At 35.4% G+C, this 15,486-nt stretch overlaps 1 protein-coding gene across 3 annotated transcripts in view; it reads left to right on the forward strand.

Annotated features, from left to right (window-relative positions):
* kif20bb (kinesin family member 20Bb) overlaps window positions 1-15,486 on the forward strand; it is a 59,445-nt gene that overhangs the window by 40,179 nt on the left and 3,780 nt on the right. For 2 of the 3 annotated variants that reach the window (XM_052027634.1, XM_052027633.1), the window contains exons 25-31: window positions 1,412-1,558; window positions 1,943-2,094; window positions 2,712-2,867; window positions 7,187-7,363; window positions 7,794-7,994; window positions 8,943-9,011; window positions 12,633-12,737. In XM_052027634.1, the coding sequence (XP_051883594.1) occupies window positions 1,412-1,558; window positions 1,943-2,094; window positions 2,712-2,867; window positions 7,187-7,363; window positions 7,794-7,994; window positions 8,943-9,011; window positions 12,633-12,737 (1,007 nt within the window). The remainder of the gene's footprint in view (window positions 1-1,411; window positions 1,559-1,942; window positions 2,095-2,711; window positions 2,868-7,186; window positions 7,364-7,793; window positions 7,995-8,942; window positions 9,012-12,632; window positions 12,738-15,486) is intronic. The other variant, XM_052027635.1, reaches the window with a different exon arrangement.

Below are 15,486 nucleotides of genomic sequence, written 5' to 3' on the forward strand. Positions count from 1 at the left end.
CTGTTCTTCACCACCCTCCATTTCAACCACCACTTTTTTTTTAATCTGCATAGTATACCTTGGTGATGCCATCTGAAAACTTCCAGTTTCCACATGTACCTTAAAAATACCCAGCTCAAGTTTACTATCATGTTTCTTAACCTCTCAACTGTCTACGTTGTCTGATTGCATGTCTGCCATACAGTATTCGTTGGGGAGAAGTTTCCACCAACCAAATATTAGGAAGTCTGAAATCATTGTCTTGCATTCCTCCCATGTTCTTTCATTCCTAACCACCAAATTCATCCCCCTTCTTCGCAATTGTGAGAGTCTGTAGCACACTATTTGAGACTTTTGTGTTATATTTCACCTTGAGATAAGCCTTCAACCATATATCTTTGCCATCACCAAGAATGCCTATTTCGGTGTCTAAGGCTGTCTGACTTAACCCCTCTCAGTTTACTTCAATTTTCAACCCTTGAGTATCTTCATTTTTAGTAAATTAACTATTTGTAACGGTGCTTTTAACTAGCAAGAACCTAGGCTGTGGAACATTCTTACTAAATATCTCTTTTTTTTCTACTTGCTTCTTCTTTCGTAGATCCTTATTAAAACCATTTTTTTCATCTGTCCTGTTATCTCTTGATGAACTTGGTACTGTGAAGTTTTATGGGATGTATTGCTCTCTTGTCATATAGTACATTTGATACTGTTCAAAGGCATCTTGATCCCTAAACTGCCCTAAAATATTATTCTCATGGCATACCATTTGTCACCCGGAGAACAGGTGGAGCAGGCATGTTCTGTCTTGGTGAAGCAGTGCTCAGGCAGCAATCTGATGAATATATGCTCCTGACTTGGAATTTGATGTTTAATGTGTGGAGTTTCTTTGGTCATTACTATGTCCTTTTATAAATTTAGTGGATAATCCAGTATTATCCCTTGTTCAAGTGATGTACACCTGAATTGCATACCTTGCAAATGGTTTGGCCATTATCTGCTCTATTTCAATGGATCTGATGTTTGTCGCTTGGAGAGGTCCTAGATTAATTTCCTTGTTTTTTTGACATCCTGATTTTCAGCTTGCAGGCATAGATTTGAGTTTTACTTGGGTTGGATTATAAGATATCCATTTGGATGATAATATGACATCTCATGTACTGGGAAAGGAAACTTGCTTTGTTTGAAACTTGCAAGACGATATTTTAAATGTGGTGGTTTTGATGTCACTACTACCTAAGTATTTCTAGCTACAATGAAAGTATTACATTTTTGTGTGATTTGTGTGATGCCTTCAGATCCTTTACATTTCTGCCCTTCACCTTGGCACAATACCGCTTTTGATCTATGGAATAACTGAATTTTTAAGTTAGAGTTCCAAATCTTTTTAATGTGTATTTGTTGTTGATTATCTGTTCCAATTTGCATCAAGAACTTCAAGATAAAGAGAAGGTAATTCAAGATAAAGAGAAAATAATTCAAGATATGAAAATTGTATTAACTGAACAAGAACAAACTCAAACTGAGCAGGATACATTGCTTGAAACCAAGTTCAATGAGATTGAAGAACTTAAAGCAGGTGACTTTTAAATTTTAACTTTTGATGGTTGCTACCACCAAGCACTCTGAGTTGCACAAACCTATCAGTCCTTGATGAAAAGGGAATAAAGCTATAGCTAGGCTTTTGAGATTAACTATAGCTGAACCATCCAAAATTACACTTATTTGTTTTCATTCTTTCTTCTAAAGTTCAGTTGCTAAATCTTCTAAAGTAAAGCATAGCAGAAGCCTGCAGGAGTCGTCAGATGTTTTTACAGCTGATTTCTATCAACATAATCCATTGAGAATCCTGTATTCTGACTAAAGACACTTCAAACATGGAGTTTTTTTTATGTTTTGCCATTGAGCAGAGGAATTGTATACTTTCAAAAGATTTTTTAAAAGTATTATTTTCCCTTTCTAGAATTAGAAAAATGGAGGCACCAAGCAAAAGAATTTGAGAAGAAATGTGATACACTTGAACACAACCAGGTAGTGAAAAATGCACATCAAGGTGCTAATACAGAAATAACACAGTTGCAAGAAGAAATTCAAGTTTTGAAAAAGCAATTAGTGGTGAGTTTTCTAAATAAATCAATAGCTGTAAGTAGAAGATTGTGGTTCAGGTTCTGTATTCAAGGTTAGGGATTACATTTCACTGCAATGCTGAGGGAATGAAGGATAGTTGGAGGCCATTTAGATGGGATGTAGAAATGAGGCTCCATCTACTGAAACGAGGAAGAATAGGAGAGCTTTCACTTTTCCTCTCCAACCTATCACCTGCTCACACTCTATCTTAACTTTGCCTGCACGTAGCCTTTCCCTCATGTTTTAATTAACTTAAGGAAACTGAGCTCTTTCTTTATCCCGCTAATTGATCTCCTGAGGTAAGACTCTTATAAACTGTGCATTGTCTTAAGTTGAACTGGGAGCTGAAACAAATAAGATGGACCTTAGTGGCCCATACTGTGAAATTGGGACAAGCAGTTACTGTTATGACTGAGGGTAGGAAATTTATAATGAGAAACTTTGAAATCATCTACAAAGCCTAATTTTGAATATTAAGAGAGACTAATTTTATAACTTTTTTGATATTTCCAATTGAAGGTTTTTGAGCATAAAATGACACTAGCTGATGCTTTAAAAATTATATAATCCACAAAGATTAAGTAAAATTAATTCAATTTCTTTAGGAAATGGAAGATAAGCAGAGATGTAATCGGGATAAATGGCTTAATGAGAAAATGCTTCTCCTTAAGCAAACAAAGGAAGCTGAAGATCAGCGCAATAAAGAAATGAGAAAATGGACAGAAGAAAGGGAACATTATTCTAAATTACAGTCAGAAGTGGTAAGGACAATCTATTCAGATTTAATCAAAGTTATGAAGTTGCCAGCTTATTTATGTAGAAGTTTTATATATAAAGTCTGCAAAATCTATTTTCAAAAAAAGTCATTTTAATTCTATTATTTATTGCTGCTGTACACCAACAGAACAAAGTCTAGTATAGGTTTTCTCACCAATTATTAAAATTACATTAATCTTTGGGGAGCATGGGGGAAGTTGAAAGCTATGAAATTATTAAACAATTGAATTGACCTGGGCTCTTCGGAGTTTGTTTTCCACTTCAAAAACATCTTGTCCCTGAATTTACCATACTTCACCTTGAACAGACTGTCAAAATCCTCTTAAGAATCTCAATCCTGCTAAGCATTATGCTTGTATGTACTCTGATTTGAGTTCTGCTCTTTCTGTAACTTTAATATACTACAAAGATGTTACCTTAAGTTGAATGAGAACCTAAATTGCAAGAAACTTATCAGGAATATGTGTAGTTTTCAAGAATCTCAAGCAATTTTTTCCAAAACTTTGATTCCTTTTTTAATGCAATGGCAATCTTTCCTTGTAATCTTAAAGGAGACTTCAAGTAAGAACTGTGTTCCATCTACCTTGCCCATCCTAATCCAATGGCTTTCTTAATGGTGAAATTTGTCTTCTAAGTGGAAAGATATTCTCTTACAGGAGTCGAGTTGCACTGCACTTGTTAAAGCTTCCAACAATTTGCATTAAGTCTCAAGTTGCTTCATTGGCAGCACTCAAAATTATAGATTCAAGTCCTACCAGAGTGTAACTATTATTTAAGTTTCTCCGTGGATTGTCACCTTGTCGTAGCGGAGAAGCTTGTGTGGTCCTGAGATCCCGAGAGCGATGCTGTCTGGAGCGATGCTGTCTGGAGCTATGCTCCTGGTAGGGTCACCCATGGCGGTAAGGTCGATGGTGAGGTCCCTGACAGAGAACAGTCTAACCAAGACCTCAACGGTGGAACTGGCGGACGAAGTTATTTCAAACTCAACGGCTGTGAAGGCGGATGAAAGCTGCAACAAATCCATCAGTTGGTTGATTTGTGAAGTATCGTGTGCTTTTTGAAGTGCAACATCAAGTACACGTTAAACAAACATGCACAGGCATCTTCGCTCTGTGGGCTACTTCTGATCAACGGAACGAAGACCATCATCCTCGATCTCAAGGGATAGCCGCGACAACGACGATTATTTAAGCTAACAGCCCTGTGTGGAGAGGAAGAACGAAAATATGCTGCTTTATTCTTTGGCTATGTTAAAGGAAAGTTTTATATGCACCTTGAGATGGGTATAAAAGATCCTATGACACAATTTGCATATGAGCTGAGTAGTTCTGTCATTTGCCTAGCTAACAATTACTTCTGAACCTAACCAACAAAACAGATGTCGTTCTACGTTAGATGCTCCCATTTCGGAGGAAGAAATAAAGTAATATTTTCAATGAACTCTGGTAAAGCACCTGGCCCTGACGGATATACAGCCGAATTTTTTAAATCCTTTTCTGATATTCTTGTTCCCTGGTTAACAAAAATTTTTAAAGATGCCCTATCAGTGGGTAAACTACCACAATCTTTCTATGAAGCAACTATTTCTTTAATTCTTAAAAAGGATAAAGATCCCACTGATTGCATCTTATAGACCTATTTCTTTATTAAATGTAGATTCAAAAATATTTTCCAAAGTATTGGTCTTTAGATTGGAAAAGGTTCTTCCACAAATTATCTCTGAAGACCAGACTAGATTTATTCAGAATCATTATTTACATTTTAATATTTGGAGATTAATGAATATTATATATACCCCTTCATCCCAAATTCCAGAATGTATTGTCTCACTAGATGCTGAAAAGGCGTTTGACAGAGTCGAATGGGAATATCTATTGATTACACTTCAAAAATTTAATTTCAGCCCTAAATTTATATCTGCGATTAAACTGATTTATTATACACCTATGGCTTCAATACTTACTAATAATCAAAGATCTCCTTTGTTTAGGCTTTTTCGAGGTACTAGACAAGGTTGCCCTTTAAGCCCTTTTATTATTTGATATTGCTTTGGAACCCTTGGCTATTGCACTTCGGGATCCTTCAAATATATGTGGCATTACTCGTGGACAGAAGATTCATAAGATACCTCTCTACTTTAGATTCCTCCAGATTAGAAATATATTCTCACAGTACTATCACTACTAGATCAGTTTAGTGTTTTTTCTGGCTATAGATTAAATCTTAATAAGAGCAAACTTTTTCCATTAAATATGCAAACCCCAATTTACAGGCAATTACCTTTTAGATTGGTAACTGACTATTTTATGTATTTAGGTGTTAAAATTACCAAGAAACATAAGGACTTATTTAAAGCTAATCTGTTGCCTTTAATTGATCATGTTAAACAATTATTTACTAAATGGTCCCCACTGTCTTTATCATTGGTAGGCCAAATTAATGCGGTTAACATGAATATTTTACCAAAATTTTTATGTTTATTTCAAGCGATTCCAACTTTCGTCCTGAAATCTTTTTTTTGACACTATTGATTCTAAAATTCTTTCATATATTTGGCAGAATAAAAACCCAAGGTTAAGTAAGAAATATTTACAAAAACTGAAAAAGGATGCTGGTATGCCCCTGCCTATCTTTAGATGATATTATTGGGCAAGTAATATCAGAAATTTAATTTTTTGGATACAAGATTCAGAGGTAATTCAATGCCCCAAATGGGTACACCTTGAGCACCAATCGTTACTTGAATTTTCACCAGTTTCTATTTTAGGAGCTTCACTCCCTTTTGCACTTACCAAATTAAGTAAGCACATGATTAACCCAATTGTTAAACATACAATACGAATATGGTTTCAATTTTGTAAATTTTTTGGATTGAATAAATTTAACTCGTCAAGTCCCATTCAATCTAATTTTTTCTTTCACCCATCCATAGTTGACTCAGCTTTTTCCGTATGGAAAAGGAAGGGAATAATATGTTTTTGTGATTTATTCATTGATAACTGTTTTTCATCTTTTGAACAACTGTCTAACAAATACAATTTGTCTAGATCACACTTTTTTCGATATTTGCAGATTAGAAATTTTTTAAAAGCTACTATACTCTCTTTTCCAACACTTTACAAAACTGAAATTACGGAAAAAATTTTAGGTCTTAATCCTTATCAGAAGGGCTTGATAGCAATAATCTATGATTTAATTATGAAAATACGTCCAGAATCACTGGACAAAATTAAGAATAAATGGGAAAGCAAACTCCAGACATCTTTACCGACAGAGACATGGAAGAAAATTCTTCATTTAGTTAATACATCTTCAATGTGTGCCAGACCCTCGTTGATACAGTTTAAGGTAGTCCACAGATAAGCTAGCCCGTTTTTATCACCATATAAATCCTATATGTGACAGATGTAAATTGAATGTCAAAAGATAAGCTAGCCCATTTTTATCACCATATAAATCCTATATGTGACAGATGTAAATTGAATGTGGCTTCTCTGACACACATGTTTTGGTCCTGTCCTCTTTTGGAAAAATATTGGAAAGACATTTTTAACATTATCTCAACTGTATTGAATATTGATTTACAACCTCACTCTATCACTGCAATTTTTGGATTACCAAGGACAGAGTCTGGCCATTTATCTGCTTCCACTTACCGTATGATTACCTTTGTTACATTAATGGCCAAACGATCCAGTTTGCTTAAATGGAAGGATCCAATACCCCCTACTACTTTTCAATGGTTCTCTCAAACTATATCATGTTTAAACTTGGAAAAAATTAGGAGTGGTACTGTTGATCCTTCGCTTAAATTGAAGATATTTGGAGTCCATTTATTCAATATTTTCACATGATATAGATCCCCCTTCAATAATCAGTAATTCTCCAATTTAGAGGAACGGAGTTGACGACATAATATTGCTCTGTTTCTACTGAGAAATTTCAGTCCAGTCTTTTTTTTCTTCTTTTTGAAATTTTTCTGTTTAGTTTGGTTTGATATATTGTTTATAATTTTTCTTATTGATTTGGGTTTTTTTTTCTTTTATAAAAATCAAAAATTAAAAAAATTAAAAAAAAACATGTCTCATTTGCTATTTGTGGCACCTTGTTTGCTGACATCTCGTCCCTGAATTTGCCAAAGTGGATCTTTAATGGAATGTCAAAATCTTCCTGAGAATATCTATGCCAGTCTGTTGGCTGGTCCTAAGGGCGAGTTTCTATGTAAATTGTAATTGTGTATATTAAATACGACAACTTTGAATGTTTGGAACAATTCAGTTTTAATCATTTTATTTTCTTTAAGAAAAACCTAGCATCTGAAATGGTTAAGAAGGAAAAGGAAATGCAGATGTGGCGAGAAGAAAGGGACAGCTTAGTAAAGGAGTTGGAAGTGCAGCTTGGGAATCTTATAACCAGCAATAAACAGAAAGATGAAGAAATAAAAAGACTCAAGGATTCTGCAAAGGAGTGCCCAATGGAGGTGAGGGGGGATGTTTATGTACACGTGTTCAACTAATTTTTTTTAGAAAAAATACTTTTCTAGAAAAAATACTTTTCTAGAAAAGATGCACACCGGATGATGCAAGGTTTTATTCTGAACAAGTTGCAACAGATAGGCTGACAGGCTGGTGCCATGTGAAATGCAAATTCCTGCATCTGGATCTAACAGAAAATATTTAAAAGCAAGTTGGTCAGGGCTTTTTTTGGGGGGGGGGGGGGGGGGGAGGGTGGTGGTGGTAGGTGGGATTCATTACCATGAGGGCTGACTTCATGTTCAGATCTTGAGAATGATATTAAGCGGATAAAATAATTGCATAATTTTGATGCTTTAATATAAGATCATATGACCTTTAACTTTAAAATCTCAATCAGATGATTCATTTTAATGTTTTATTTTATTTGTTGGTTAGTCCGAAACTGTCCTGGATTCTTCAGAAGTTTCATCAGAAAATGGAGCAAGGATAAGTAGATTTCCAAAACCTGAACTAGAAATTCATTTTACACCTCTTCAACCGAACAAGATGTCAGTAAAAGAACCAAGGGGCAATTTGATCAGTGTGAAAATACCCAGAACCAACAGCAGAAAAAGAAAAAGCTTTGCAATGGAAGAGGTAAAGAATCCATGTAAAATACTTGCTCTGTTATTTTTGTTAGATTTCTATTTTACATTCAGTATAATTTTTTAAAAATCTGGTTGCATCCATGTGTGTATCAATCCCACCTCTGAGTCAGAAGGCTTGTAGATTCAACCCCCACATAAAAGACAAGCTCAAATTCTAGGCTGTCACCCTTTTGCAGTACCAATAGTTCTGCACTGTAACTACCATTTTTGGATGTGAGATACTAAATTGAATGCCATGGTCCTATTTCAAAGAATCATCCCATCTACTGGCTAATAATCATCCTTCGACCTACACTTTTGGTTACCACATCACTGTTTGTGAGGCAATATGCACAAATGGATTTTAAAGCTTCATGAAATTGTTTACAACTTAAGGTTGTCTGCTGCTAAGGCCATATGTATTTGGGTGACTTTATGTCAAGGTTTGAGCAGATTAACTAAAGATGTTTTTCATTTAGAGTAGGGAACTGATCTTCAGTTTTGTCTTATTCAGAAATGGTCCATGCACGTGTATAACCTTTCAAAGCTGGTTTCAAAGAAAACCTGGCATTTTGCCAGCTGCAAATACCACTTATCGACTGCTTATTATAACTTGAATCTCAAAGATGCTTTTATCCATGTGGTCGTTGAAATGTTTGTGCACCATCTTATCAGAATAAAGGTTTTATTTAAAGTAGATGGGGTGGTTTAAGTCTTTAAAAATGTATTTCGTTTGATCCATCAATGTTTTACATCATCATTCTAAAAATTATGATTTGTTTTGAGTAATTCTTTTATCCATAAATAAGGATTGCATTTTCAAACTGGTCTGTTTAGTCTTTAGAAGTGAATTTTACATAAGTACCTCCCCAAATATGATGCAATATTTTAAAGTTTCCAAATGTTATGATTTTATTTATATATACATTTTCCCCTCACTTTACAATTACCCTTCAAGAGTGGTATGCTGTCAGCCTGCTGGAAAAGCAATTCTCCAAAGAAATCCTCAGCAGCTGGCATTTATAAGGTACAATTAGTGTTGCTGAATAAAGTAGTAGTATCTTTCTCAATGACACTTTAATGCAAATATAATTGAAATATCAATCTAATCCCTTAACTAATTGGGATTAGAGAAACAAAGGACTGCAGATGCTGGAATCTAGATGAAAAACACGATGACGGTGGAGGAACACAGCACGCCAGGCAGCATCCGTGGAGAAAAGCAGACGGTCAACGTTTCGGGTCAGGACCCTTCAGGGTTCCTTCAGAGTTCCTCCAGCATCATCATGTTTTTCAACTAATTGGGATTGATTATCCATAATCCAGTGTTCTATTTAAATGGTCATAAACCTTTCAAATCTTTGATTATTCCAGTTCAAGTGTGAAATGCTGCTATCTAAGCTTTCATATAATACAGGTCATTTTGTCTCCCTCCAATTAACAAATCTCAAATCAAGTATGAAGTGTTCATTTGTATATTCTGTACGCAAAATGGAAGTCACAGGGCTTGTACACAATGTAAAAATTAACACTGGCCATTCAAAAATTACATGCATCTGTGATTTAGTGTTCTTAATTTTTAAAAATTTCACAATTTAAAAGAAATTCTTGATGGTATTCAGTACTAGTTATGGGTACCAGCCAGTGTCAACTACTTCACTGGGCAATAAAGGTTGGGTCATTCCATCATGAAGGACAGCATTGTCAGGTTCAGCTGGTTACGTCAGATGAAGTAACCCTAATAGATTTTTTTCTCTCTCAGTCCATCCAAACCCAGTGGTGCAATAAAGCAATGGTTGTTTTCAATTGCTTCCCATGGATATAAACTGGTTTCTCTTTAACTGGTCGGCATAGAAATGGGATTAGTTGCAACTCCATTTGCCTGCTGTTTTTACATAATCATTTGATCTCTTTAACTATCAAAATAAATATTGACCCATCTTGAAAATTTTATTTGGCTCAATCTACAGCCTTTGGGGGAATATAATTTTAGATTTTCACTGTCCCTTCATGCTTAAAAGAAAAATGTTCCTGGATTTCATTTCCAGCTATACATTTAAAACATGTTATGCATTCTACTGGAAAATTTTATCTGTATTTACACATATCTTAATCTCATTACAATTTTAAGGAAATCAATGAAGTAGTCTTAAAATTCTGAACTTGAGGTATTGTAGACCAAATAATGGAACCCTGACAGCCCTAATATTCTGGTGAATCTCTGCTTCCTGAAACTCTGGTTCAGATTTCCAGAGAAGTCTGCTTATCACTGCTGAGTCATGAGAAAGGAAAATCAACTGAGCATCAGATCCTAGGATTTACTATGTACATCTTGTTACTACTCTTAACAGTGCATTAAATTAGCTGGTGATTAATTTGAAAGTGGGTATGGTATAAATATCTAATGCACTAGATGCTGTTTGTCTTTTACAGTTAACATTATAAAAGTTTTTGTTTCTTGGGGGAAACTCAAATATGACTTTGTCAAGAATTTAATTTGTGTGATTCAGTATGAGAAAATTAATTAGCTTTGGTTGGCTAGAATTAAATAGAACACTATCTTTTGGTAAACAAATGTGACTATTTTGTCAAAATACAATAATTAAAAAAACATTTAATGAGAACAAGAAAAGTTCTTGGTATTTGAAAGTATAGTCACATTGTAGTATTGTTGCCCTATTAACACCATGTGCAGTAAGTGTTGTGGCATTAACAAACTCCTCAACATCTGAATCTTTTGCTTTTCTCGTTTAGTTACAATTTGGTTACTATGCATTTTCCATTTTTAAATTCTTTCCTATTTTCCAATTTGTATTTTGTAACAATTGCTTTTCTTTATTGCAGACAACATACTTTGCATAATGTGCATGTGTGGGGATAGAGGGCACTGATGAATAATGATTTAATTTCATCATTGTATTCTTGTCTGTATCTAAAGGAATGTGGTGCTTATATTGGACGAATGCATTTTACCTTGCATACATTGACTGTATCATTGCAGTTAGATTTTTTTAAGGTTACTTTTCTCTTTCAAGATGTGCTTTCCCTGTATTCATCTACTCGAAATTGATATGAGTTGTTCTAAGGCACAGGGGTTGAACCTAATTCCTTCCCTCTACTGTTAACAATTTATTGCATTAAATTTTATTTCTAACTTGGAAGGTAGACAAGTAATGGAGCTGGACTATTCATGTCTGAGAGAAATTAACAATATGATGGAAAGTAGATGGGGAAAGAAATAATAATAGTATGAGGGAAGTGGGATAAACTAGGGGCCAAGGTGCACATGCAGAAAGCAACATTAAATATGTTCTTAAAGGCAACAATGCCTTACTTGTTCACAGACATCCTAACAAAACAGCTGTGTGGCAGATCCATGTAAGCAAACTAGGTTCAGAAAGTGAATTAACCCAAGTGCCAGGCTGACAAGTAGGTAGGCTTATGTGGTGGGAAATTGTAGAAAAGATTTTAGATCACATGAGTAAAGTTTTTAATTTCTGAATTACTCAAGTTTTATAATTGAGATGTTTTCAGCCAATTTTTGTATGTGCATAATTAAAATTGCTACTCAAATGCAGATGAAGTTTTTGTAACGTACTTGAATTTGTGATTGTTGACTCCTGATCATTGGTAGTGTAGAGCTTTTTGGGTTGTTGGTTGACTGTCATACTTGAAAAATTAATTATTTAGTGAGACATTATGCCCTATGGGTGTAGCTTAGATACGAGGGGTAAAAAAAAATCCTCTTTTGGGTGCGATCTATAAATGAGCACCTCAAACTGGTTACCCTTGACTCCTTCCAGATATTCCATTGCATTAAAATTTAAAAAATAATATTGGATGGAGTGCCTGAAAAATCAACACTGTACCTGTTTATCACGAGACTAATTTTTACACCAACACATTTAATAAATTGATGTACACAGCTTCAATACTTTTTTAAAAGAAGGAAAAGATAGGTCTTGTGTTTCTCTGGTTCCAAATGATAAAACAAATGACATTTCAATATTTTCAGTGACTCAGGAATAAAATAGTAAGTGCAGTTCAGAATTTAGCAAAATTTAATGCAAGATTTTGCATTGTTTTTAGCTAAACGGCAGAATTTTAAAGAAAAAAGCTACACATTTTTGTTTTTGAAACCATTTTAGTTCTACAACTTGAGGGGGTAGAGTTGGTAATGTTGCAGAACTAAATGAGTCTGAGGTTTAATTGGCATTTTTTTTCAGCACTTTGGCTGTAGGTGTACTATTTTCCTGGTGCAATTTAATGAGATCAGTGCCTTTATTGCAACAACCATGTCTATAATTCAATTCAGTTACACAAATTGCACAGACCATTATTCTCGTCTATACACCTGAATTGAGATGAGAGAATCTCTTCATGGCTTTCAAGGGTAACTTTAGTTTTGAGAGCTGCGAATCAGGAAAAAAAAGAATAAAAATCTTCTGGCTGTAAATTATTCATTACAACAAACAGTAATTTAGCATGGAAAGGTGACCTCTTAATTTCCATTGCCTCTCCCAACACGTGCACAGATGTTGTCTCTTTCCCTGTTTACTGCTGTCCACTGGAAATTTCCTTTCCTGAGAAAATATAAAAAGGATAAGCATGAGTTCTAACTATTTTTACCCTTCTTTTGTACTTTTAGAATGATGATGACTGTGAAAACAAGAAAAATATAACTGTATCTAGATTGATACGCAATGCACCTCCCATCGTTTCTACTCCCACTATTATCAGCATGGCAGAGGAGGTTGGTCAACTATTAACTTTTAGGAAGCTTGTTATTTTATTATCACAAAACATAATTGTTAATAACTTTCATTCAGTCATTATTGCACAGTTATGTCTATTTGTGTTGTGAAGGAAAGATGTGCTTTAACTGAGCCAGGCTGGTCTGCAGTACTGTGGGGCATTAACAGATTGAATAACTAGCCTGGCTATTAAGTGCTATGGGAAGGGTATATCTAGTGGCGCAGATCCAATTGGGAGTTGGTGTGCTTTTAATATAAAGAATTGTTTCCTTATAGTAGTGTGTGTTTCCTTCCCCACGTTGTAAAAATCTTATGTTGCTAATACCATTTGGCACATTTGGAATATATATACTCCACTTGCATGAAAGAATACAGTCCATTTGACTAGTCTGAACTATATTACAGTGAATTTTCATGTTGGTGTTCTTTCAAAATATATGCAAAACCTATTATAGAACTATGTATTTTAGCCTAAAAATTACTGTTTGTGACATTAAATAGCTTCAATTTTTACTGCAGCATTAGTACATTAACCATAATTCCTCTGCCTTATGTATCACTGAAAACATAATTGATTAACATGGTTTTATTTTTTTTACAATAGAAGGTACCATCATAGAGTTCCTCAGAAACTGACTGCTCATATATAATGATTCATGTCTTTGTGCTTTGGGGTTGTGACCTTGAGACACAACATGCCATGTTACTATCACAGCTGGATGACTTGCATCAAGAATGGCCAGTTCTGATATGAGAAACAGATCTCTGAGGTTGCAGGATTTCATATTTAGTCCAGAAGACTGCAAGATGCCCAGATGGAAGATGTGAAGCTTGCATTGGCCTTATTAATGCAGGTGGCTATAAATGGGCCAGTGTGGGAGTGGAATGGAGAATTAAACTGGTAGACAATAGGAAGCTCAGCATGGCCACTATAGACGGAACACAGGCACTCTGCAAAGTGGTGACTCTATTTGTGTTTGGTGTCTCCAGTGCTGAGGAAATGACTTAGTGGGAAGGGAAGAGGTAAAAGGACAGCTGTTGATTCTCCTCTGTTTGCATGGGAAAGTGCCCCAAGAAGGGTTTTTAGTGGGGATGGAAGTGTGGCACAGGGAGATGAGAAAGGAATGTTGTTGCAGCTAATAGAAATTACAAAGAATGATCTGTTGAATGTAGAGTCTGGTGGAGTGGAACTCCATCCTTGCTCTGTACAGGAAAATGGGTTAGAGCAGAGATGCTAGAAAGATATGATGTGGTCAAGGGGATCTGTCCAGTATGGTAGTGGGCAAGCCACATTTCCGGATAAAGGAAATGCTATCTAACTGTCCTGCGTACCCTATTTACAAGAGGACCTCAAAACTTATCCCCATAGCAACCTGGCCTCATCCTGTCACCTATGTGCCTTTTGACCTATCTGTTCCTCCTTCGCACCTTCTCTGCAACTTAAAACTAACTTGTTTTTCTCTTTTCCAGTTCCGACAAAAAGGGTCTTTAACCTGAAATGTTAACTCTGTTTCAACAGATGTTGCATAAACTGTTGAATGCTTCCAGCAATTTTTGTTTATTTTGCATTTCCAGTTCTTTGATTTTTCACTTGCATGGTAGTTGTCACCATGTTTAATGAGCTTCAAAAGATGGAAAATATGCTGTCAAAGTTCAGACCAAAAATTAAGGAATGTTTATTTTCAAATGAAACATATATAAAAATACAAGGAAAATAAAATTGTACAAAAGCTCAAGTATAATAAAGAAACTGAAGTCTTCAAAGTTCTCAGAAACTAGAAATAATTTTCTGACAATGAGGCAAAGAGCTCCATTAGAAAAGACTAGGTCAAGAAACTGTAAATTTTTAAATGGGTATTCAAATATAACCTTTAAGGAACAAACATTCTTAATTGTCAGGCATTCAGAATAATATTTCTGCCATGTTTAAAATGTAAAACAGCCGTGTCCTACTTGTGTTGATTTGTTTGGATACTTGGCTTCAATAGAAAATCAGTTCAGTATGTCAGATGCAAATTTGTGTACATTTAAAAGATTTGTGGCAAAGTTCTAGTGGGTCCTAATGAGGTGTGTTTGTATGCAGCAGGATGCCCACAAATTAGAGCTTCTGTTGAAAACTTCAGTTGTGTATGCAGCTCCAACCTATGAGTGTTTGTACAATGTACATTTTTGGTGCCAAAAGTGTACCTCTTAAAAGATCAGCAATGTGCTTATGTTTCTGGTATATTTCTGATGCTGGAAATGGTGTAAAGATCAGTATTGGCACTTTGCTGTAGAGGAGGCAGAAGAAATCAAGATGAATGTTATGTTGTAGGGTGAGGAGAATGGCATTGGGTCTAGCTGTGAATGGAGGGGGATTGAGAGGCAAGAATAGGACCAGTAGGATCAGTGGTGCAGGAATGTGGGATCAGCAAAATCAATTGAAAGTGAGGTTTGTAGTGGTTGTGGAGGGGTGGGAGGGTGTAGGGATCCAGATCAGGGACAGGGACTTGACTGACCCCAAGGATGTCTGGTCTGGTAGGACAAATGAATGGGAAAGTTCAAAGGGATTAGGTAATTAACAGCTGGTAGTTGTTATTTGTCCAGTGGTGTGGTAGTTAAACCTAGTTTCCCAAGAATGTCTGGTGATGGGTAATCCTGGAGCAGTTACAGTCCAAGTCCTTCTGCATTGCTCTTAAAGGAGCATTGAATAGGGGCTGGCATTATCTTATGTGCTCTTGACACACAAATCCCATTGGTGGGGAAGTG

The sequence above is a fragment of the Pristis pectinata genome, chromosome 12, assembly GCF_009764475.1.
Source record: "Pristis pectinata isolate sPriPec2 chromosome 12, sPriPec2.1.pri, whole genome shotgun sequence".
NCBI lineage: Eukaryota > Metazoa > Chordata > Chondrichthyes > Rhinopristiformes > Pristidae > Pristis > Pristis pectinata.